This window comes from Periophthalmus magnuspinnatus, chromosome 10, assembly GCF_009829125.3.
Source record: "Periophthalmus magnuspinnatus isolate fPerMag1 chromosome 10, fPerMag1.2.pri, whole genome shotgun sequence".
In the NCBI taxonomy this organism is placed as follows: Eukaryota; Metazoa; Chordata; class Actinopteri; order Gobiiformes; family Gobiidae; genus Periophthalmus; species Periophthalmus magnuspinnatus.
Window position 1 is genome coordinate 18,066,325 of NC_047135.1, and position 25,587 is coordinate 18,091,911.

A 25,587-nucleotide genomic window follows, 5' to 3' on the forward strand; every position below is an offset into this window, starting at 1 on the left:
CTCCCAGCTCCAGGCAGACAGGTAGGGGAGGGGGAGAGGACACAGGAGGACAGGCAAAACAGGCATTGTGACATTCCTACAGATTTGAACAAGAAGTCAATGGACATTTTTCTAATATTAAAGATGCACTGTGCAACTTTTCCGGTGGAGGGTACACAACTTGCTAGTCATCTTTGATATGTTCTTGCTTTTCCCGAAAAGCTCCACATTATGGTATTATCTGTATTGTATTATTAAAGTACACTTTTGAATGCTTTCTCATTGTGAGCAGGGTTACCACAGATTTGTGCCATGGTACAGATCTGGCCAAGGTTGCAAACAAATTCCTGTTGCACTTAAGGTTCCTAAGAGCACAGTGGCCTCCATAATCCTTAAATAGAAGGCTTTTGGGACGACCAGAAACCTTCCTAGAGCTGGCTGTCCAGCCAAACTGAGCTATCGGGGGAGAAGAGCCTTGGTGAGAAAGGTATAGAAGAACCTAAAGATCACTGTGGCTGAGCTCCAGAGATGCAGTCGAGAGATGGGAGAAAGTTCTAGAAAGTCAACCATCATTACAGCCCTCCACCAGTCAGGGCTTTATGGCAGAGTGGCTGGACAGAAGCCTCTCCTCAGTGCAAGATGAAACTCTGCATGGAGTTTGCTAAAAAACACCTGAAGGACTCCAAGATGGTGAGCAATAAGATTCTCTGGTGTGATAAGACCAAGATAGAAATGTTGGCCTTAATTCTAAGCTCTGTGTGGAGAAAACCAGGCACCATCACCTGTCTAGTACAGTTACAACAGTGAAGCATAATGGCAGCATCATACTGTGGGGGTGTTTTTCAGCTGCAGGGACAGGATGACTGGTTGCAATCGAAGGAAAGATGAATGTGGCCAAGTACAGGGATATCCTGGACAAAAACCTTCTCCAGAGCCCTCAGGACCTCAGACTGGTCCAAAGTTCACTTTCCAAAAAGACAATGACCCTAAGCACACAGCTAAGATAATGAAGGAGTGACTTCAGGATAACTCTGTGACTGTTCTTCAATGCCCCAACCAGAGCCCTGACTTAAACCCAACTGAGCATCTCTGGAGACATGTGAAAATGGCTGTCCACCAACATTCACCATCCAACCTGACAGAAGTAGAGAGGATCTGCAAGGAGGGGTGGTAGAGGATGTCCAAATCCAGATGTGAAAAACTTGTTGCATCATTCCCAAAAAAGTCTCATGACAGTATTAGCTCAAAACAGTGCTTCTAATAAATACTGAGCAAAGGGTCTGAATACTGATGGCCGTGTAGTATTTCAGTTTTTCTTTTCTTTTTTAAGAAGTTTTTCTGTCAGAATGGGGTGCTGTGTGTACATTAATGAGGAAAAAAAAACTTAAATGATTTTAGCAAATGGCTACAATATAACAAAGAGTGAAAAATTTAAGGGGGTTTGAATACTTTCAGTACCTACTGTAAATACTAGGAATGGTCTGGTATGGATTTTTGAGCCAATACAAGATTCAATAGAAGTAGTATTATCTGTCTTGCTGTTGTGGCCAATAACTGGTATTTGCCGATACCAATTGTAACAAACTGCCCATTTGTCACAAAACTAATCCACTTAGCACTTTATGCACTTTAAATTGCACATTTACTTCAATAGCACACATAACTTTCAATATTTTTTCCACTTTATCAAATAAGAAAATTGCACACAAAGCAAAGGATTTTAAAATGTTTATTTTTGTCATGATCCTGGTCTGTCCGGCCTCGATTGTTGTCCTATCCCCCGCCCTCATGTGTCTGAGTCTGGAGCTGGGTGGAGATCCTCACTCCTCCCGTGCACACCTGGAGGCAATAATCATCAACTGCACCTGCGGTGGATAAAAGGAGCCAGGACCCCACACTCAGCGCCAGATCGTTCGCATTTTCATGTGAATATACATGTGAACAGAGCCAAGCAAGGCTCTGTTCATGTTTTTCCCTGCTTTTTACGTGCTTACAGGGTACCTTTTGCTCCTCACCAGATCCCACTCCTTGGACCAGCTCAGCACTTCCGTCTTCGACCCTGCTTCCCTGTACCGTTACTGTTCTCCTCATCTCAGATTCAGCTCGTCACGTTTTCCCTTGGAGCACGGCTATTCCCCGCTCCCCACACACAGTCTGATCAACCGTCATTTGCCTATCTACACTGTGTAAATAAATAGAGGTATGTCTTCTTTGTTTTTTTTCTGTTCAGTATGATGAGTGGAATATGTTTTCCAGATATCAATGGTCTATGACAAACTGTTTATTTTTGATCCCAGTTAACAAAAACCCATGTATTTCAATGAGAAATGGATGTTGCCCTGGCAGCAGGATAGAAAATAGAGATATGTTCTTATTGACTGTTTCGTTCAGTATGGGGATAGAGATGTCCATGCCAAATTTCAAATGTTTGTGACAAAGTAATTTAGTTTTTTTGGTTCTTACACAAAATTTCGAGGGGGAGCTGTGGAGCAATGTAACGTGTCAGCTATGTAATTTGTATATTATTACATTCAGATCAAGATTTTGACCAAAATGTTTATAAATGCCGAGTAATAGGACACTGCGAGTTTGAGTTATACACAATATAATACTTAAAAAAAAACCCGCTATTTTTATTTGCAGGCTTGCCCCATCCACATTTTATGTTTTAGCAAAATCCAAAAGCTTGTCCTATGATTCCACTTGATATGTTCTATGTTTGTACCAAATTTCATTTGTCTACAATGAAAACGGTCTCTCATTGCCGTGATTTTTTTTTTTTTACTCAATAAAATTGACTTTTCATTAATGTTCAGGGGTTAAAAATGGCTTCAATCTGGAAGAAATAATAATAATAATAATTAAAACTGCAAGCAGTGATAAAGGCCCTTGCGGCCGCGGGGTTCATGCCACCGCAAAGTTTGTGCCTCTCGTCCCTGCTTACATCTCCCCTCAAAATCAGCAAAAAAAAAATTGACATATGCAAATTGTATATCATTTCGTGTAGATCAAGATTTTAAACAAAATGTACATTAATGCCGGGAAATAGGATACTGCATGTGTCAGTTATGCTCACTTTAACACTTGTTTTCTTTGATTGGTGGCCACACCCACATTTTATGATGTAGGAATATCCAAGATAGTATAATCCCAAATGGGTCTACTTCATTTTGACCAATTTGCAAGTTTGTTGAATGAAAATCCAAGGCACAAAAAATTCAAATGTGAGAGGTAAAATTTTGGAAAAATGGGGTTCCGCCCACAATGGCCGACTTCCTGTAGGGTTTAGGGTGGGGTTATAATATAATATTTTACTTGTCTTGACATGTTCTATGTTTGTATCAAATTTCATTTGTATACGATGAAAAAGGTCTCTCATTGACGTAATGCATTTTGATTTTTGAGGTGGCGCTATTGAGTCATTTTGAAAGAATAATTTTTTTTAACATCAAAATAATAAATTTTCCGCCAAACTTGAATTTTGGGTCCAATAAACAAAAGTTTTTGTTAACGTTCAGGGGGTCAAAAATGACTTCAAAGCGGTAAGTATAATAATAATTAAAACTGCAAGCAGTGATAAAGGCCCTCACCACCCCTTGCGACCGCGGGGAACACGCCACCACGGAGATCCTGCCTTTCGTTCCCGCTTACATCGCTCCTCCCCCCAAAATCAGTGATTGAGTAATATTGCTCCATTCATTCCAATGAGACCATTTATCACATTTTCACGCCTGCACGGTTGGAAATAGAACTATGTCTTCATTGGCTATATTGTTCAGTATGATGAGAGGGATATGTGTACCAAATTTCAATGGTCTATGACAGTAATTATTTTTTCATCCTTGTCCGAAACCCATGTATTTCAATGAGAAATGTCAGACATTGCCATGGCAACACCTTTAAACATAGAGGTATGGTGTCATTGACTTTTTTGTTCAGTATTGGAATAGGGATGTCCATGCCAAATTTAAAATGTTTGTGACCAAGTAATTTTTTACGTGCCATGTAAAAATTTCAAGGGGGCGCTGTGGAGCAATGTAATATTTGATGTGTGTAAATTGCATGTCTATGCACTCAGATCAAGATTTTGAACAAAATGTATATTAATGCCGGAAAATAGGAAACTGCATGTTTGAGCTACGGGCCATTTAAAACTTCGAAAAACTTATTTTTTCTTTGCAGGCTGGCCACACCCACATTTTATAACTTCCATGAATTCCAAAAGAGTTCCCTATAATCCCACATGGGTCTAGTAAATTGTGACCATTGTGCAAGTTTCTTGAATGAAATGCCACGATATAAAAAATCCAATTGTGAGAGTTAAAATTTTGGAAAAATGGGGTTCCGCCCACAATGTCTGACTTCCTGTAGGGTTTAGGGTGGGGTCATTATATAATCTTTTACTTGTCTTGACATGTTCTATGTTTGTACCAAATTTCATTTGTCTACGATGAAAAAGGTCTCTCATTGCCGTAATTTATTTCAAATTTTGAGGTGGCGCTATTGAGTCATTTTGATACGGTAATTTTTTTGAACATCAAAATACACATTTTTTTTGCCAATCTTGAATTTTAGGCCATAGTTTGATGAGTGTAGAGCATTTATTTAGTCTACAACAAAGTCCAGTACTCTGAACCCCATTCATTTCAATGACACATTTATGATGTTACCACGGCAACATAGTTGCAGACAGAGGTATGTTGTCATTGGCTTTTTTGTTCAGTGTGGCAAGCCACATGTCCATGCCGAATTTCGAATGTTTATGTCAAAGTAATTTTTTTGATCCAATTCAAAAGTTCAAGGGGGCGCTGTGGAGCAATATAATGTCTGACCTATGCACATTCTATATGTATGTGTTCAGATTCACATTTTGAAGAAAATGTATATTAATGTCGGGCAATAGGACACTGCATGTGTGAGTTACGCGCACTTTAACACTTCAAAATATAGTTTTTTTCTTTGATTGCTGGCCACACCCACATTTTTTGATGTAGAAAAATCCAAGACAGTTCCCTATAATCCCACATGTGTCTAGTTCATTTTGACCAATTTGCAAGATGAATGAAAATCCATGGTGCAAAAAATCCAAATGTGAGAGGTAAAATTTTGAAAAAATTGGGTTCCGCCCACAATGGCTGACTTCCTGTAGGGTTTAGGGTGGGGTCAAAATATAATCTTTTACTTGTCTTGACATGTTCTATGTTTGTACCAAATTTCATTTGTCTACGATGAAAAAGGGCTCTCATTGCCTTAATGTATTTCAAATTTTGAGGTGGCGCTATTGAGTCATTTTGAAACATTAATTTTTTTGAATATCAAAATAATAAATTTTTCAGCAACCTTGAGTTTTGGGTCCAATAAAATTGACTTTTCGTTAACGTTCAGGGGGTCAAAAATTACTTCAAAGCGGTAAGTATAATAAGAATAATAATAATTAAAACTGCAAGCAGTGATAAAGGCCCTCGCCACCCCTTGCGACCGCGGAGTACACGCCACCGTGGAGATCCTGCCTTTCGTTCCCGCTTACATCGCTAATCCCCCCAAAATCAGCGACTGAGTAATACTACTCCATTCACCTCAATGACACCATTTATCACATTTTCACGCCTGCACGGTTGGACATAGAGGTATGTGTTCTTTGGCTTTTTTCTTCAGTATAATGAGAGGAATATGTGTTCCAAATTTCAATGGTCTATGACAAAGTAATTATTTTTCATCCTTGTAGACCAAAACCCATGTATTTCAATGAGAAATGTCAGATGTTGTCATGGCAGCACCTTTCAAAATAGAAGTATGGTGTCATTGACTTTTTTGTTCACTATCAGAGTAGGGATGTCCATGCCAAATTTCAAATGTTCGTGACAAAGTGATTTTTTTACGTGCCCTTTAAAAATTTCAAGGGGGCGCTGTGGAGCAATGTAATATTTGATACGTGTAAATTGCATATCTATGCACTCAGATCAAGATTTTGAACAAAATGTTAATTAATGCCGGAAAATAGGAAACTGCATGTGTGAGCTACGGGCCATTTAAAACTTCAAAAAACATACTTTTTCTTTGCAGGCTGGCCACACCCACATTTTATAACTTCCATAAATTCCAAAAGAGTTCCCTATAATCCCACATGGGTCTAGTAAATTGTGACCATTTTGCAAGTTTCTTGAATGAAAATCCACGACATAAAAAATCCAAATGTGAGAGAGAGGGTTTAGGGTGGGGTCATAATCTAATTTTTTACTTGTCTTGACATGTTCTATGATTGTACCAAATTTCATTTGTCTACGATGCAAAAGGTCTCTCATTGCCGTAATGTATTTCAAATTTTGACGGGGCGCTATTGAGTCTTTTTGACACATTAATTTTTTTGCACATGAGAATTCTAAATTTTTTGCCAATTTTGAATTTTAGGCCATAGTTTGGTGAGTGTAGAGCATCTATTTAGTCTACAACAAAGTCCAGTACTCTGAACCCCATTCATTTCAATGACACATTTATTATGTTACCACGGTAACATAGTTGCCGATAGAGGTATGTTGTGATTGGCTTTTTTCTTCAGTTTGCCAAGCCAAATGTCCCTGCCGAATTTCAAATGTTTATGTCAAAGTAATTTTTTTGGTCCAATTCAAAAGTTCAAGGGGGCGCTGTGGAGCAATTTATTGTCTGACCTGTGTAAATTGTATATCTATGTGTTCAGAACAACAGTTTGAATAAAAAAAGTATATTCCTGCCGGGACATAGGACACTAACTGTGTGAGTTACACGCATTTAAAACCTTAAAAAAACATATTTTTTCTTTGCAGGCTGGCCACACCCACATTTTATAACTTAGAAAATTCCAAAAGAGTTGCTTATAATCCCACATGGGTGTAGTTCATTTTGACCAATTTTCATGTTTCTGGAATGAAAATTCGAGGCGTAAAAAATTCAAATGTGAGAGGTGAAATTTTGGAAAAATGGGGTTCCGCCCACAATGGCCGACTTCCTGTAGGGTTTAGGGTGGGGTCATAATATAATTTTTTACTTGTCTTGACATGTTCTATGTTTGTACCAAATTTCATTTGTCTACGATGAAAAAGATCTCTCATTGCCGTAATGTATTTCAAATTTTGAGGGGGCGCTATTGAGTCATTTTGATACGTTAATTTTTTTCCACATGAAAATACAACATGTTTTTTTTGCCAATCTTGAATTTTAGCCCATAGTTTGATGAGTGTAGAGCATCTATTTAGTCTACAACAAAGTGCAGTACTCTGAACCCCATTCATTTCAATGACACATTTATTATGTTACCACGGTAACATAGTTGAAAATAGAGGTATGTTCTCATTGGCTTTTTTGTTCAGTATGACGAAAGGAAAATGTGTACCAAATTTCAATGGTCTATGACAAAGTAATAATTTTTCATCCCAGTTATCCAAAACCCATGTATTTCAATGGGAACTGTCAGACGTTGCCATGGCAACACCTTTAAAAATAGAGGTATGGTGTCATTGACTTTTTTGTTCAGTATCGGAATAGGGATGTTCATGCCAAATTTCAAATGTTTGTGACAAGGTAATTTTTTTACATGCCATTTAAAAATTTCAAGGGGGCGCTGTGGAGCAATGTAATATTTGATATGTGTAAATTGCATATCTATGCAGACAGATCAAAAATTTGAATAAAATGTATATTAATGCCGGGAAATAGGACACTGCATGTGTGAGTTATGCTCACTTTAACACGTCAAAATATTGCTTTTTTCTTTGATTGGTGGCCACACCCACATTTTATGATGTAGAAAAATCCAAGATAGTTTCCTGTAATCCCAAATGGGTCTAGTTCATTTTCACCAATTTGCAAGTTTCTTGAATGAAAATCCAAGGCGCAAAAAATCCAAATGTGAGAGGTAAAATGTTGGAAAAATGGGGTTCTGCCCACAATGGCCGACTTCCTGTAGGGTTTAGGGTGGGGTCATAATATAATTTTTTACTTGTCTTCACATGTTCTATGTTTGTACCAAATTTAATTTGTCTACGATGAAAAAGGTCTCTCATTGCCGTAATGTATTTCAAATTTTGAGGTGGCGCTATTGAGTCATTTTGATACGTTAATTTTTTTGCACATGAAAATACAGCTTGTTTTGCCAATCTTGAATTTTAGGCCATAGTTTGATGAGTGTAGAGCATCTATTTAGTCTACAACAAAGTCCAGTACTCTGAACCCCATTCATTCCAATGACACATTTATTATGTTACCACGGTAACATAGTTGAAAATAGAGGTTTGTTCTTATTGGCTTTTTTGTTCCGTAAGATGAGAGGAATATGTGTACCAAATTTCAAATGTTTATGTCAAAGTAATTTTTTTGGTCCAATTCAAAAGTTCAAGGGGGCGCTGTGGAGCAATTTATTGTCTGACCTGTGTAAATTGTATATCTATGTGTTCAGAACAACAGTTTGAATAAAAAAGTATATTCCTGCCGGGACGTAGGACACTAACTGTGTGAGTTACACACATTTAAAAACTTTAAAAAACGTCTTTTTTCTTTGCAGGCTGGCCACACCCACATTTTATTACTTAGAAAATTCCAAAAGAGTTGCTTATAATCCCACATGGGTCTAGTTCATTTTGACCAATTTGCACATTTTTTGAATGAAAATCTGAGGCGCAAAAAATTCAAATGTGAGAGGTAAAATTTTGAAAAAATGGGGTTCCGCCCACAATGGCCGACTTCCTGTAGGGTTTAGGGTGGGGTCATAATATAATTTTGTACTTGTCTTGACGTGTCCTACGTTTGTACCAAATTTCATTTGTCTACGATGAAAAAGGTCTCTCATTGCAGCAATGTATTTCAAATTTTGAGGTGGCGCTATTGAGTCATTTTCGTACATGAATTTTTTTGAACATTAAAATACAAAATTTTTCACCAATCTTGAATTTTGGGTCCAATAAAATTGACTTTTCGTTAATGTTCAGGGGGTCAAAAGTGGATTCAAAGTCGCGACCAAAATAAGAATAATAATGGAAACACATTTTCCACCTATTATTTTTCTCCTAAACCATAACAGATACAGTCATGTGACTTTCTCACATTGTGCCCCATCACAAATAAGGCCCCTGTGAATTTTTTCACACGTCCACGACAAATCGATTGTCTTCTATGAATTTTTGAAAATGAAATTTGAAGAGGGCGCTAGAGAGCCATTTTGTGAGAGAGTGCCTTGATTTGCATATCATTGCGTTCAGCTCACAAATGTGCATAAACGCTGTATTAGCGTTTTCCCAACAAAAAATGTGTGAAAGATAAATATTTTATTGAAATATTGCAAAAATTGCGATTTTGTTGAAAATTCACCCTGACCACACCCAAAGTCATAATCAAAATGTAATTGTTAATCTTTAATCACACATGGGTTTAGAGGGATTTGACGTGTTTCTGATGAAAACTGTGCGAGAAAATGTCCTGAATGCGAGGGTGTGCACTTTTGTCGTTCCCGGGTTTGATCCAATATGGCCGGCGTCCTGTACATTTTAGGGCGGGGCCATAATATAATTTTTGTCATATCCCGACATGTACTATTTTTTTATGTGAGTTTCGGATTTTTACGTTGACTTTTTTCGGTTTCGGGCTCCCATTGGCCCCATGAAAATCAAAGTTTGAGGTGGCGCTACCCAGTCGTCTTTCGTTATTTTTTCTCGGGGTCTTTTGTGACAATTTGAGCTTGTCGAGTTCTAATTTTTGACACCACTCACTGCCATGTCGGGGCGTGTTTACTACTTGATTTTTGCCATTTTCCGGGTTTCAGACGCGGTTTTAATGAGTCCCTCGCCGGGACGGAGTCCCAGGCTCGGGCCTAATAATTAAAACTGCAAGCAGTGATAAAGGCCCTCGCCACCCCTTGCGACCGCGGGATTTATGCCACCAAAAACCATACCACCATCCTACATACATAACTTCCATTGTATATGTCACACTGCTGTTTGTACACCTGGAGAGCTAGCAGCCTGATTCCCGAGCGGGATTTGGTCCGAGCGGGACTCGATCCTGCGACCTTTGGGTTGGGGGACCAACGCTGTAACCACTGAGTGTGACTATAATGATTTGTATGTGATTTTAATGAGTATCATTTCTTGTTTTTTGGTATATGTGTTTTTGACTACTCAGGACTCAGAGTTGGGCCTGTCATATGTAAAATGCTGGAGCCATTCACAGCTTTGACGTTGGTCTTCTGCACAGTCCACAGCCATAAGCAGTGTTTTACATATGTATGCAGATGAAGCTCACCCTGAGAACATGATAAACTACTAATTTATAAGTATTTGGAGTATGTTTGTTTCACTATGTATTACTGGTTTCAGTAGCTTATAGTCTGCAACTGTATTTAAGAGTAAATGTAACATAGAGCTGTAGGTACAGTCTATAGGCAAACATGATGAGTCAGTAACTGCTCTGAGGCTGTGTTAGAACATATATTTTTAATGTTTGTATTGGCCTTGTAATGATCAGAGACAGCAGTTTGGATACAGATTGAATAATTTGTGCATTCATTATGGCACAACAAGGTGAGCACATGTATAAAAGGTATATATTTAGAATATAAATGATTATTATATGACTAAAGAACTGGAAGGTGAGCTTGTTCTCAAAGATGTGTTTTTAATTCATGTAGAAGCTGATTCAGACAGGTCAGAGTCAGAGTTTAACTCAACACATTGTGGTGTTTAATTCAATTGACTGTATTTTTGTGAAATCGCAACAACAGTTTCCCCTTAGCCCTGTTGGGATCATTGATTGAACCAAGAAAAAGTTAGATTAGCAACATTCATAGTTAATGTTGTCAATGCTAAGCACTGCTCCTAGTCATGTGTTCACTTCAAGAAACAATTATATTTACATTTGTGGGAGTGTCCTTAGTGTGGAAAGTAAGTAATGACACATATATATGTGTAATTTAGTAGATGTCTTGGGTAATGTCCTTTTAAAGAGTATTAAAGATGTACTTGTAATTCAGTATAATTTCTAAATTAAAAGTAATTTGTTACATTTAAAAACACTGGGGTTGTCTTACAGTCCTGGTTGTCTCAGAGGCTAGCAGCCTGATTCACAAGCACACACAGACAGAACTTGGTCCGAGCGGGACTCGATCTTAAGACCTTTGGGTTGGGGGACCAACGCTGTAACCACTGAGCCACTGTCTCCCCAGAATCACAGTGGTCCAGATATATGTGATTTTATTCTTGTTCTGATGCAGTGTAACTGAATTGTGAAACTATTCAGGAAAAGTAAGTATTTGTTCTGTGAATGTGACTTTTTCAGTTTTGCTACTTGTTCAAAGAAGTAGGTAAATTCTATGTTTTATAATGATTTGTATGTGATTTTGATGAGTATCATTTCTTGTTTTTTGGTATATGTGTTTTTGACTATTCTAATGGAGTAATGATTTATGTGGTTTACTGTGCTGGATTTTCCAGCTAATTATTTCAATAATCTTACCTACATTGTTTTGTTGTAGAGGTAAGATCTTAAGCCCAAGCCCGAGTCCGAGCCTGAAATTCGGGTCGGGTCGGGCCTAAAATGTCAATCATTACATTCGGGTCGGGCCGGGCTTCTCTCTAGCTGACTTTTTTAAAATAAATATATGTTTATAAAAATGTATACTAAAACAATGTGTGGATACTAAACTTAGGAATAGTTGTTATAAAAAAAAAACATCTGAATACAGGTTTAATCAATGAAGTATAGCACAAAAGATGTATGTAAAATGTTAGTAAACACATGTAGCATATATATTTGGCAGTAGTACTTGTACTTCAGTGCGTTTTAGCCAAGTAATTTTTTCAGGAGTACAATTCTGTAGTACCTTTCCATCATTGTGACTTACCTGTAATCATTTCAAATGTTAAATATTCTACAGGTTCAGTGAAGAGTGTTGTGGTTTCTCTTCTGTCATTGGCAGATATTTATAAGGAGTGGTCATTAAAAAAAACAAAAACATGTCTTTGAAAACAAGCAGAGGAAGCAAGTGTGGTGAAATTATCTGTGCTATAAACTCAACCAAAATTAAAACGTGCACATATTGATTTTTTTTTTTTTGCGGCTGAAAAGTGATGTACTGCGGAATTAAAGAAAAGTACATTTGTCAGAGGAATTACATTTGATGCAAAGGACCAAGGTATTAGAATGAGAAGATATCTGTGTATTCATGAAGAATACAGTATAACAATAGTCATAAGAACAAGCTACTTTGTTCTTATATGTATTTTCTTCTATGGTAGTCTGAGGTTTTCTGTTTGTTTTTTTTTAATAGTTGCATTTGATACATTTATGATGATGTCTGTACAGTGCAAAACAGAAGTGTTGACATTAAAATGTCTGGTCAATGAGAATGACTTGGGGTTGGGGGGTAGAGTTGTGATAGGGCTATTTGACTTGTACTATTCATATGTAATCAGAGTCATTACAGCTGAGAGTTTGGGCCCAACAGCCATCAGCAGAGAATACAATAACACATTAGTCTTGTTTCCATGTGAATACAGGTCAAGAAGTATGTAGCAAGCTCATCTCCAAAGAGGCTGAAACTGAATTTGATTTAAGTACTTACATTAGAGTCTATTCCTAATTACAGTTTTGTAATTTACTGTAACTTTGTGGTTACTATTTAATCAGTTTATTAAAGGTAAGGTAACATAAAGTTGCATTATGTGGAACGGTGGTGTTCATGTAAACCTGATTCTGTTATTTTATGTGTAGTATATAGTATGTCCATTTTATATCATTATTTATGAACGTTGATATTGTGAGAGCAGTAGTGTTTGAACAGAGATAAACACTGTTCGGGTCGGGTCGGGCCTAAAATGTCAATCATTACGTTCGGGTCGGGTCGGATCGGGCTTCTCTCTAGCTGACTTTTTAAAAATAAAAATATGTTTATAAAAATGTATACTAAAACGATGTGTGGATACTAAACTTAGGAATTAAAGAAAAGTACATTTGTCAGAGGAATTACATTTGATGCAAAGGACCAAGGTATTAGAATGAGAAGATATCTGTGTATTCATGAAGAATACAGTATAACATTAGTCATAAGAACAAGCTACTTTGTTCTTATATGTATTTTCTTCTATGGTAGTCTGAGGTTTTCTGTTTTTTTTTATAGTTGCATTTGATACATTTATGATGATGTCTGTACAGTGCAAAACAGAAGTGTTGACATTAAAATGTCTGGTCAATGAGAATGACTTGGGGTTGGGGGGTAGAGTTGTGATAGGGCTATTTGACTTGTAGTATATAGTATGTCCATTTTATATCATTATTTATGAACATTGATATTGTGAGAGCAGTAGTGTTTGAACAGAGATAAACACTGTGTTTGTAGCAGGAGGAGTTCAGAAATGAAGGGCAAACACGTGTATCTTGCTTAAATATGTTGGTGTTGTCATGGTGTTTATCTTAATAATATTAGTTATTATAAGTTTGGATTTCTGTTGTTTTATAAGCTTATGAGACAAGCATTTGTTCTTTTGAAAGGGCAGTTTTTCAGGATGATATTAATAACATTAATGTTTGTAAGGATAATGAACATATTATGATTATAATATGAATGTTGGCATCTTATTTAGAGTTCAGCTCAGTTTTTGAAACATAACTATCAACATGTATTGTACATGTGGCTACGAAGTTGTTGTAGTTTGCCAGAAGAAAATAGAAGAAACATAAATAAGACAAAGGTGGAAATTTGCACCTAAAGGCTGCAAATATCTGGAAAAAAATATCTGAAAAAATGGGGCTGGGGGAAGGGGGCTGGGTTATCTGCAAGGGGTGTGGCCACACCTGGGAAGACCAGGTTAAAAGTCAGACATTCGAAAGAGCTCGTGTCTTTGATTGGCTTGCCATTCAGAAGACTCCCATTCTGCGAGGAAGTTTACTTTTTCTCAGTTTGGATACTTTCCCACTCTACGAGGAAGATTACTTTCTTTTAGTGTGGACCATTCACTTTTACTTTTTACTTTGATATTTTTGCGACGACTACTATCAAGTCACAGCTTCTTTTGACTGCGTCAAGGTATGTGTACTACTTTGAATTATATACAGTTATAATGTCTGTTTTTATGTCTAAACTGTGTTACCTTTTTAATGGTCTACTATTATTACTGTCAGTCTACTTTAATACTTGAAAAGGAACCATAGTTATGTTTTTGGGAAAGTGCATCTGATCTCATCAGAGCCAAATAAACAACATGATGTTTCTTGGACAAATTACTAACCTCCTAGGTGTTTAGAGTTTGTCTTGACATTATAATGTTGATTACGTACTAATTTTGTATTTTCAACCATTTAAAATGTTTTATTTTTGTTTGTTGTTTCAGGTGTTTTGAACAGGTGCTGTTCAGGTGTTCTGTTCTAAGCACTGCCAGAGTTTCGTGATGTCTCCTATGTTTGGTATGGGTTTATTTTGTATTATATTATTACTGGTTGTGTTGTGTATGTGAGCAGTTTAATTACAAGTTGTAGAGATGAAATTAAGAATACAATGTTTTTGTATCTTTACAGTGGGGATTGGGACTGGTTGGCGTCCTGCCGTGCGCCACTGGACGCTCCTTTTTCACCGGGAAACAGCTGAGAGTCTGCATCCCACCTGAATACCCCAACAAGGAGGTATGTCCAATTTATTTTAAAAGTTTATAGTGTGTAGACACAGTGATGCGACATTTTTAAGAGGTTATTTTAGTCTGTCAGCCAGGTGTGTAAATGCAGTGCTGCCAGCCTATGCATATTAATTGTGCACATTAACCATGGCTCAACAGCCACCATCATCTCCATTAACATATGAACTGGCATCAGCTGAGTTGCGAAATCTTGTTTTGGGAGTTGTTAAAAAAGAAAACATGGTTGTATTTCACACTGTAGCAGCAGATGCAAACACATTGTACATTTACTGGTGTAAAATTAATCATGGATAGATTATTAGTAAACTGTTAACTAAAATTAAAAAGAAATTGGGTTAATATTACACACTTCAGTGTTTAATAAATGCTGTTCTTGTTTTCCAGTTGGTCTTGGTTATCGGGGATTCACATCTCAGATCCTTCGTGGAGAGAGATGTGGACATCAGAGCAGATGGCCCATACTCCTTTGGGTACATTTGCTCCCCTGGTGCTACAGCTGACACCCTGGAGACTGACGTACGCCATTCCACTGTTGACCAACGCGTGTCAAAATGTGTGGTGCTGGCTACGGGCAATGACTCTTCCACCAGGGGCCAGACAGTGGAGCGGGCACAGAAGAACTTCCAGAGTCTTCTGTCTACAGTAAAACGTCTTTGCCCAAAGGTATGCACTCCCGACTGTGTCATAATTGTTACCACCAAAACACACTGTCACCTCAAATAGTTTGTGAGCTAATTTTTATTTTATTTTTTTAGACATGTGTGGTGGACTTCCCGGCTCGTCATGTGGTCAGTGTGACCAAGCAGAACCAGTTTCGTCAAGCATACAAGGCAGCAGCAGAGGCAGAAGGTAAGACAAAGTACACGTGCTTGAGTAAAAGTCAAATAGGGTATAGAGATATATAGAGTATATATAGAGAAGAGTATATTTTAAATTGTATTATGTGTTTTTGTAGGGCTGCAGTATGTCTTCTGTGTGGACAGCTTTCCTATGAAGAACTTGCGTCTGTGGGCTAAGGATGGTGTAAGTAATACAAATACTGTTTGTGTGTTGACATAATGTATGTGTGACAGAGCAGTGTAATAATTCATGTTATTGTCTTTATGCAGATCCACCTCAGTGTACCTGAAGGCATGCGAGTCTTGTCTGACTTGATCTGTAAGGCCATCAGGGAGCTGTCTGAGAGCACCGTGGATTCTGCCCACCCAAGCACCTGCCGCCCCGTGTGTGAAGCCCCTGCCGAAGACCCCAGATGTGGTTGTGACCTGTCCCACATCCAGAGCAGTCCGAGTCCCATCTACCACTCCACAGACGGACTCTGAGGGCTGGGAATTTGGAAAGGTAGAGAAAGTGTACAATAGAAAATATATGCTCTGTTATATGTGCCGTGGCCAAATTTCTTATGTGAAAGTGCTAACTGACTTTATGTTTTCAGAAGAGTCTACAGTTGACTGCCACCACGAGAAATGTTTCCCTGCGACAGGTTAGTAAATGTTAACATTATTTTTCAATTCATCAATCAATGTTAGGTCTAAAAATCCTCACTGAAACCATATTTTTCAGGTCACCGGTCTGTGTGCTATTCCCGTGTCTGCTGGCCGCTTTGCTGTTTTGTCTGCACCGCAGAAGACTCCTGCAACCTCAAAGAACCCAACTACCCAGGCAACAAAGAAGGTAAAACAGATGGGCAAATGTATTGATTTGTGAATGTAAAACATAAAACTGTTGTTTAAATATAGTTTTTGTTTGTGAATCTAAAACATAAAAATGTTGTTTAAATATAGTTTTTGTTTGTTGATCTAAAACATAAATGTGTCATTTCAATATAGGTGAGTCAAGCAAGGACTGTCGTGCCAAGTAGAAGTCAGCCAAAGAGACAGGTATATCACAAGATCATGTTTATATGTGCTGTTGAAAATGAAATTGAAAACTGTTTGACAATAACTACCAATATCTATTTTTTTAGATGAAGCATGCAGCCAGAGTTGGGGAAGCAGCGAGCTCAACATCAAGCTGGCAACCTCGAGTTGTGCTGAAAAAGGTTTGATAAAATATTTACTTCATATTTGGATAGAAAATACATAATACAAGATTGGATTTGTCTAATTGGTATTTGGTTCTTTTTTAGCTGGAGACAACTGTGGCAGAGGCGCCAGTCAGACCTGCTATCAACACAGCACCGACAGAAGATCAGCAGGTATATATCATTTCAAAACATGTCTGTGGGTGGGGTGTCTGGATATATCTAAATCTGAAATCTTCTGTTTTAGGTGCAGACTGATGCTGTGACAGTGACACTACGTCCATCTACCTGCACAGAGCCTGAAGTGGTCGTGGAAGTGGTATGTTCAGGCAGAATGTTTTATATCAAAGCAAGTATTATTTGATTAAGTCATGTTCATGACAATATCTATTCTGTGTGCAGGTGAAGCCTGATGTGAAGAGACCCAGGAGGACCTCCAGTCCTGTTCACAGAGAAGCAGATGTGCAGGTGTGTTAATAAAGTGCTAATACTATAAAATGGCATGCAAAATAATAGTGATTAATCTGTATGTGTAAGCTGTGTTTCTGAGTGTGAATGCTACATGTGTGCTGCTGAGTGTGTATGAGTTTTAATAGAAACTGTTTCTAATTAAATAGTAAATTGGTAAATTGGGTCATTTCAAAACTATGGAGGGGGGGGATATCAGTGGAAGTATTATGTGATTACACCATGTTCATAACAATATCTATTGTGTGTGTGCAGGAGGAGCCTGATGTGAAGAGACCCAGGAGGACCTCCAGTCCTGTTCACAGAGAAGCAGATATGCAGGTGTGTTAATAAAGTGCTAATAATAAAAAAATAACATGCATAATAGTGCATAACATAACATAATAGTGATTAAACATTGTGGTATGTAATCTATATGCATGCTGTGTTTCTGAGTGTGAATGTGTGCTGCTGAGCGTGTATGTCTATGTCTATGCGTGTATGTGTATGTATGAGCGTCTTTTTAATAGGAAACTGTTTCAAATTAAATGGTAATAACATTGTTGTCTTTTTTGTTTCTTAGGTACCAATGAAGAAGGTCTGCTGTGGAAAGCAAGTCCCTGTTTCCAGACTGCAGCGGCCGTCACCCAAAGAGTGCAATGCAAAAGTGGCCAAGAAGGATTCCTGCCATGAAAAACAAGCATCTGTTCAACTACAGCCTCTGCAGCACGAAGACAGCAAAGCTCCTCAGTTTGACAATATTGTTGGGTCATTTCATCAAGGACACACAATATTTCATCCACAAAGTAGAGGAAAGCAGTGCTTTAAACACACACACCTGCGGGAGGTGCATGAATGGTCTCAGAAAGATCTAAACATGGTTTTACTGGAAGGTGATCGTCTGTACATAAGGAAGAAGCATCGTATTCCTGGGGATCAGTGTTATTTGGGAGCTTTTGATTTTAAAGACGATGAGAAACTGTTTGGCAAGACGTTTTGTTTGAAAATGGTCATTGTTATTGGACGCCTGCTTTCAGTCACCAACCCTGTGGAAAAAGTATGTTTTGTCACTTTGAAGACAGCTCTGGAAGAACATCTTGCTACTGACAACGCTTGTCTCTTCACTATGTCAGCCACTACATATGCTATTATCGCTAAAAATGGCATGTATGCTATTGTGGACTCCCATGCACGCAGTAAATCTGGGATGGTAGATGGTAATGGTTCAAGTGTTGTTGTGTTTTTCAAGAGCATCAGTGAAGTTTATGACCACATAATCCAACTTGGTGCAGGATTCATTGAGCCAAATGTTCAGTTTGAGCTCAATAGCGTGGCAGTGACTTTGAAAGACTGTGACTGTGATGGTGTGACTGCTGAGCCTACTCTGGGCTGTCCTGAACCTCATGCTGTGACTGAACTTAAAAGTAACCCCAATTCCTGTGTTACTGAAAGTACTGCTGCAACTGACACGGCTGATTTGAAAGCTTCTGATCCTGGGTTCAAGACAAAGAAAAATTTACCAGAAATAGGACACAAATGTGGCAGAACACTAATGAAATCTCCATTGCACAAAAAGTGATCCAGGGTTGACACAGAGTTAAAAAGTGGATCTCCAATTGTCAAGAAAGCCAAACTGCATGATGCAAATGACATTACAATCGTTGGTCATGAGGAAAATGCTTTGCAGTTTAATCCTCTTTCTGAAAAAGTATGCAAGGCAATTTGCAAATTTCTTAATGTTGAATTTGAAAATTGCAATGTTAAAGAGTCCTTATGCGCTGGTGATGCCGGGGTGCCATGTCATAATGAGAAGATTGTTGCTGATGGTAACTGTTTCTTCCGTGCCATTTCTCAAGCCATAAGTGGGACACAGAAACACCATAGAAGAATCAGACTGAATGCAGTGAAGCAAAAGAATGCTGAAAAATATCACTGCCTTTTGAATCAAGAACATCAGGATTTGACTGTGGCAGAGTACATCAAACTGCAAAAGATGTGTTATGTCAACACCTGGGCAACACAAGCTGAAATTCAAGCCACAGCTGATTGCATTGGAGTTGATATTTATACCTTCTATCAAGGCAAATGATTAAGATTTAAAAACAGTGAAAAACAACAGTCTGCTGAAGCCATCTACCTACAGAATCATGGAGCTCATTATGAACATGTTGTTTGTGTCAAACAAGGCCAACAAAATGACTGTTATAAACTGTGTACGTTTGGTGAGCCCCAGGGACACGTCACAAGATCAGCACATGCAACGAGTGTCTTCAGTTCAATTCCTCTTGATGAAAATACTATTGACAGATCACATGATAATAAAACCGCAATTTTGTCAAAGTACTTAAGGAAAAAGAAGGCACAGAAGAACAGAGAATGTAAAATGGTGAAATATCACAAAGAGGAGGAATATCGATTGAAAGCAATAGAAAGCGGTGTGGAGAAATACCAAACAAACCTGGAATATAAAGAGAAATTGAAAGTACACAGTTCCAAAAAATACAAAATGGACATGGAACATCAAGAGAAATTGAAAGGATACAGCAAAGAAAAATACAAAAGCAACCTGGAACATCAAGAGAAAGTGAAAACATACAGCAAGCAAAAATACAAAAGCAACCTGGAACATCAAGAGAAAGTGAAAACATACAGCAAGCAAAAATATACAACAGACCTGGAACATCAAGAGAAAGTGAAAGAATACAGCAAGGAAAAATACACAACAGACCTGGAACATCAAGAGAAAGTGAAAGAATACAGCAAGCAAAAATACACAACAGACCTGGAACATCAAGACAAAGTGAAAGAATACAGCAAGGAAAAATACACAACTGTCCTGGAACATCAAGAGAAAGTGAAAGAATACAGCAAGCAAAAATACACAACAGACCTGGAACATCAAGACAAAGTGAAAGAATACAGCAAGCAAAAATACACAACAGACCTGGAACATCAAGAGAAAGTGAAAGCATATAGTTGTGAGAAATACAGAAAAGATTTGATACACCAAAATAAAGTCAAATGTGAAAGTGTCAAAAATTATAAAGCAAATCCTGATCTTCGACAAAAATTAAAAGCACTAAATAAAGCCAAATACCACAAAGACAGTGCTTTTAGACATAAAGTCCTGGCTAAAAAACGATTCAACAGAAATCAAGATAAAGTACTAACTGATCAGATTAAATCTGTAATGAATGAGTTTTTAAAGAAATCAAATGATGGACCTGAATTTGTTTGCTGTGTATGTTTCCGATCCATGTTTAAAGCAGCAGTAGTTCCATACAAACAAAAGAACTACAAAAACAAAGCAGCTCAATTAACGGCGGAAACATGTGTCTCGAATGTACCTCTGACTGCAATAAACCATGTCCATTACAAGAATCAAGAGGAGAGCTTTGGATGTGCAAGGTCTGTCATTCAAAGATCCGAAGAGGTGTAACCCCAGCAGAATGGTGGGGAAACAATTTACAACTGGATTCAATTCCTCTTGAGTTATCTTGTTTGAATCATCTGGAAAAACACCTGATTTCTTTAAACATTCCATTTATGAAAGTATTGGCTTTACCAAAGGGTGGTCAAAATGGATGCCACGGACCAATTTTTTGCATCCCTTCTTCAGTAAATCATACTTGTTCTGTTTTGCCTCGGTCAAATCTAGAAGGTTGTCTGTTACGTGTTAAATTAAAGCGCAAGCTATCTTACAAAGGACATTATGAATATCACTTTGTTGACACAAATCACCTGAAAGAATCACTTAAATATTTAAAGGAAAACAATCAATATTATCAAGACATAGAAATAAATGAAGAATGGGTGAATGAGTTTGCTAAGGAAGAAGAAAACCAAGCACAAGACGACTCTAATGATAATGCACAAAAAAACAGTTCCCCTGAGGATGCACAAGACAAAACTCAACATGAAGAAGAAATACATAGAGAAGAAGTCTCAAACAATAATTCAAAACAACCTGAGTCTCCTGATGAAGAAGATGAAACTACATGACCGGCAAAACCACTGTATTTATCAAGATTCTTGTTCCATGCCTGTTGATCTTGGTCAAGAAACTCTTGATCAGGGTTTTGAAGATATAATTAATCTGGCACCTGCTGAAGGAAACAATCCTGTGCGTATTTTGTCAGCTAAAGATAATGAAGCAAACTCCTTTCCATATCTTTTTCCATCAGGGAACAATACTTATCATACACCCAGACAGCACTACTTGACATTGGCACGATATTTTAATAACAGAATATTGCACGCTGATGGAAGGTTTGCAAAGTGCGTTGAATAATTTTTTTTTGCACAATACATGTCAGAAGTTCAGCAAGTCATTCAGCAAGTGTCAATAGCATCACGCAAAGGACACACAAACCCTGCAGGCCAAAAAGAAAATGCTCCAGAAAACATTGAGTCTTTGCAAGACATCATTAAGACTGATGAAGGATATCGTTTTCTAAGGCCTATAAGAGGTACTCCAAGCTTTTGGCAAGGTGCACAAAAGGATTTACTTGCCATGGTGCGGAATCTGGGAAAACCCACTTTCTTTTGCAGTTTTTCGTCTGCAGACTTGCGCTGGGGAGGGCTTTTAAATTCAATTTTGAAGCAAGAGGGGAGAACTGAAACTTCTGAGAGTTTGGAGTATGCTGAAAGGTGTGAACTGTTGCGTAATCGCCCTGTCACTGCAGCACGCATGTTTGACTACAGGTGGCATCTCTTGTTGAATTACGTGTTACTATCTTCATTGAATCCAATTGGAAAAATTAAAGATTACTTTTATCGTGTAGAATTTCAACAACATGGATCACCCCATGTACACGCTTTATTTTGGATTGAGGATGCTCCTGAGATTGGAAAAAACACAGATGAAGAAGTGGTGAAATTCATTGACAAGTACATAACATGTGAAATACCCACACAAGATCAGCAATTAGCTGAAACTGTTACCTCCGTGCAGCAACATTCTCAACAGCATTCGAAAACATGTAAGAAAAAGAATACAGCCTGCCGGTTCAATTTCCCACGCCCTGTATCTGAACGTACTTTCATCACCAAAAAACAGAAAATACCAAAGTGCCCAAAGTGCCAAGGTGACACTGCAACAAACAGCCAAGAACAAAAAAAAAAAAAGACACTGTTGAATGCATATGCTCTCAGAATGAACAGAACTTTATGAAAGAAGAGGATGCAATGAAAATACTGACAACTGTTAAAAAAGCACTTCTGGATAAAGACAATCCCATTACAAGTATCCAGCAACTGTTTCAAAATGTTGGCATTACGCAGGAAGTATGGGAGAAAGCACTTAAATGTGTTGAAAAACGCATGCAAATTGTCCTGCAAAGAGATGCCAATGAAATTTGGATTAATCCATATAATCCAATTTTGTTGAAATGTTGGAATGCCAACATGGACATCCAATATGTGGTTGATGTATATGCTTGTATCGTTTATATTATCAGCTATATGTCCAAATCTGAGAGAGAGATGGGGCTGTTGTTGAAACAAACACACCAAGAGGCAACAAAACAGGGAAATTCTGATGCCAAAGAAGCAATGAAGAAGATTGGTCAAGCCTACCTCCATAACTGTGATGTGTCTGCACAAGAAGCTGTGTACAGAATCACTCAAATGCACCTCAAAGAATGTACAAGGAAAGTTGTGTTTATCCCCACAGGTGACACAATTTTCAAACTCACCAAACCACTAAATGAACTGAAAAAGTCAGGAAACAATGACATTTGGATGACTGGATTTGTGGATCGATATAAGAACAGACCGCAGAATGACACTTTTGATAATATGTGTATAGCCTCATTTGCTTCAGAGTATCGTGTGTTAAGTACATCAGAAAAGAAATCCAAAAATGTGATTAAGTTACAGAATTCATGTGGCTATATTTCAAAACGTTTCAGAACCAAACCTGCTGTTGTGCGCTATGCACGGTTTTCAGAAACAAAGAATCCTGAGCTATATTACAAAAGTCTGTTACAGCTGTTTTTTCCTTATGATAACGACCTCAAACCTTCATCATTTCATTCTTTTGAACAGTTCTACAAAGAGGGCACATTGCAGCTTGGCAACCAGACCGTTTCAGTGATGTCAACTGTGAATTCAAACAGATCTCACTATGACATTGAAACTGAAGATTTGGAAGAGATAAAAAATAACCTGGACTCTAATGAAATATTAGAGGATGCTTGGGCCATGCTTTGTCCTGAGCAAGAAGCAGAACGTTTGGAAGCCACTGATGAACTTGCACAGAGTAAACTGGATGATGAAAACCCCTTACCCCATATTCCTGATTTAGGGATAGCTAACAAAGAAACTGGTCATTTAGAAAAACAACACAATGCGATGACTCGAGCTGAAGGTTTGGATTTAATTCGATCTTTAAATGACATCCAGCTGTCTATTTTTTTCAAAATACAAAAGTGGTGCGTACAAAAAGTCAATGGAAATAATCCAGAACCTTCACATGTGTTCATCACTGGTGGCGCTGGCACAGGGAAAAGCCACTTGATTCGGGCCAGTCAGTACGAAGCCAATCGTCTATTTGCTCCAATGCGACGCCACCCAGACAACATGAGTGTTTTAATAACAGCACCCACTGGTATGGCAGCATACAATCTAAATGCATCTACAATTCACAGTGCATTTAGCATTGGAACAGATGTGACACTTCCCTACATACCATTAGGTGAAGAAAAACTCAATTCTCTCCGTGCCAAATATATTGATGTGAAGTTAGTAATCATTGATGAAATATCAATGGTTTCTCATAAACTGCTCACGTATATACATGGACGGCTGAGGCAAATCAAGCAAAGAGGTGATGTTTCCCCTTTTGGAAATGTCAGCCTTATAGCAGTTGGTGATTTCTATCAGTTACCTCCAGTTATGGCAAATGGTTTGTACACTGACAATCTACCTCTGAACTTTTGGTCAAGTTTCAAAATGGCTGAACTGAAAACAATTGTCAGACAGAAGGATACCACATTTGCAGAATTACTGAACAGATTAAGAACACGATCGAAAGGGACACCCATGCTTCATGAAGACATCCACATTCTACAAAGTTGTGAAACTGGAGAGGAGTCTTCTGCTCTACATATTTTTCCAACAAATTCACAGGTAAATGAACATAACTTTAACCAGCTCAAAGCCACTTGTCCTGACTATCAAACAATAGATGCACAGGACTATCACTACAACAGGAAAACTGGAAAAATGGAAAGCAAAGTCACACCTCACAGTAAAGACAACCTCACCAGTCTGCAGAAACAGCTATTTTTGGGTGTTCCTGCCAGAGTTATGCTGTGTAAAAACATTGATGTGGAAGATGGATTGGTCAATGGAGTCTGTGGAACTGTAACACATATTAGTGAAACAGAAAGAAATGGACTTCCTGAAGCTGTGTATGTTCAGTTTGATGACATCAATGTTGGTACACAGAGACGAAAGAAGTACCCATCCACTGCACCTGCTTTAATAAACTCCACACGGATACAGCCAGAGGAGGAAAGGGCTAACAGCAAAGGGGGGAAACGTCGTCAGTTTCCTCTTGCACTTGCCTGGGCTGTTACAATCCACAAAGTACAAGGCCTGACTGTTGACAATGCTGTGGTGTCGCTAAAGCAAGTGTTTGCCTCAGGACAATCTTATGTGGCTCTAAGTCGTGTAAGAAGTCTAGATGGCCTTATTATCCAGGACTTTGATGAGAAGGCTATTTATTGTAATGATGAGGTAAAACATGCATTGGAAGCTATGCCACGCTTCTTGGATGACAATGTGTCACAAGCCAAACAGTCAGCTGATGTGTTAACCTTGTTTTTGATGAATGTTCAGGGTGTAGTAAAACATGTACCTGATTTGGTGTCATCCATGCAGCATTTACAGCCTGACTGTATAGCTGTGACAGAAACATGGTTAACATCTCAGTCTGCGCTTCATAGTGTTGACATAGACGGTTACAGTTTCCACAGCCGTCCACGAAGTCTGGCATACGAACACAGCAAGCATCCAGCTCTTACTACACTCAAAAGTCAACATCATGGTGGAGTGGGCATGTATTGCTCCAACGACACTAACTATCACTTTCCTGATGCACCCCAATTTAATTTGGAGTGCTTAATTTACAAAAATGTAAATCATCAGGTTTTAGTTGCAGTTGTGTATCGACCACCAGCATATCCCATGTCTGTGTTCAAGCAGAACTTGAAAAATCTGCTAACTTGGCTACAGGCACAAAGTCAGTCCATTGTTGTTATGGGAGATTTCAATGATGACATATTGAAATCATCATCAGTGTGCAATTTCATGACCAGTTACGGATATGTTCAGAATGTCACATCTCCAACTACAGAACGAGGCACTTTGATTGATCATGTCTATGTCAAATCTCAACAATATGAGATTTCATCAGAAGCTGTTCCAACATATTTCAGTGATCATCAGGGCATAGTCTGCTCTCTTAAGCTGAAGTCTGTGTAG

At 38.2% G+C, this 25,587-nt stretch overlaps 1 protein-coding gene across 1 annotated transcript; it reads left to right on the forward strand.

Moving 5' to 3' along the window:
• The first annotated feature begins 618 nt into the window (after positions 1-618).
• On the forward strand, positions 619-25,587 carry LOC117377319 (uncharacterized). The gene is given in 19 exon segments (XM_033973701.1): positions 619-669; positions 14,512-14,616; positions 15,012-15,290; positions 15,383-15,476; positions 15,583-15,650; positions 15,737-15,852; positions 15,908-15,968; positions 16,063-16,110; positions 16,191-16,301; positions 16,594-16,668; positions 16,756-16,824; positions 16,898-16,969; positions 17,053-17,118; positions 17,374-17,439; positions 17,681-18,505; positions 18,722-19,314; positions 20,364-21,013; positions 21,093-22,176; positions 22,209-25,587. Coding segments are annotated over 19 exon segments (7,812 nt in total).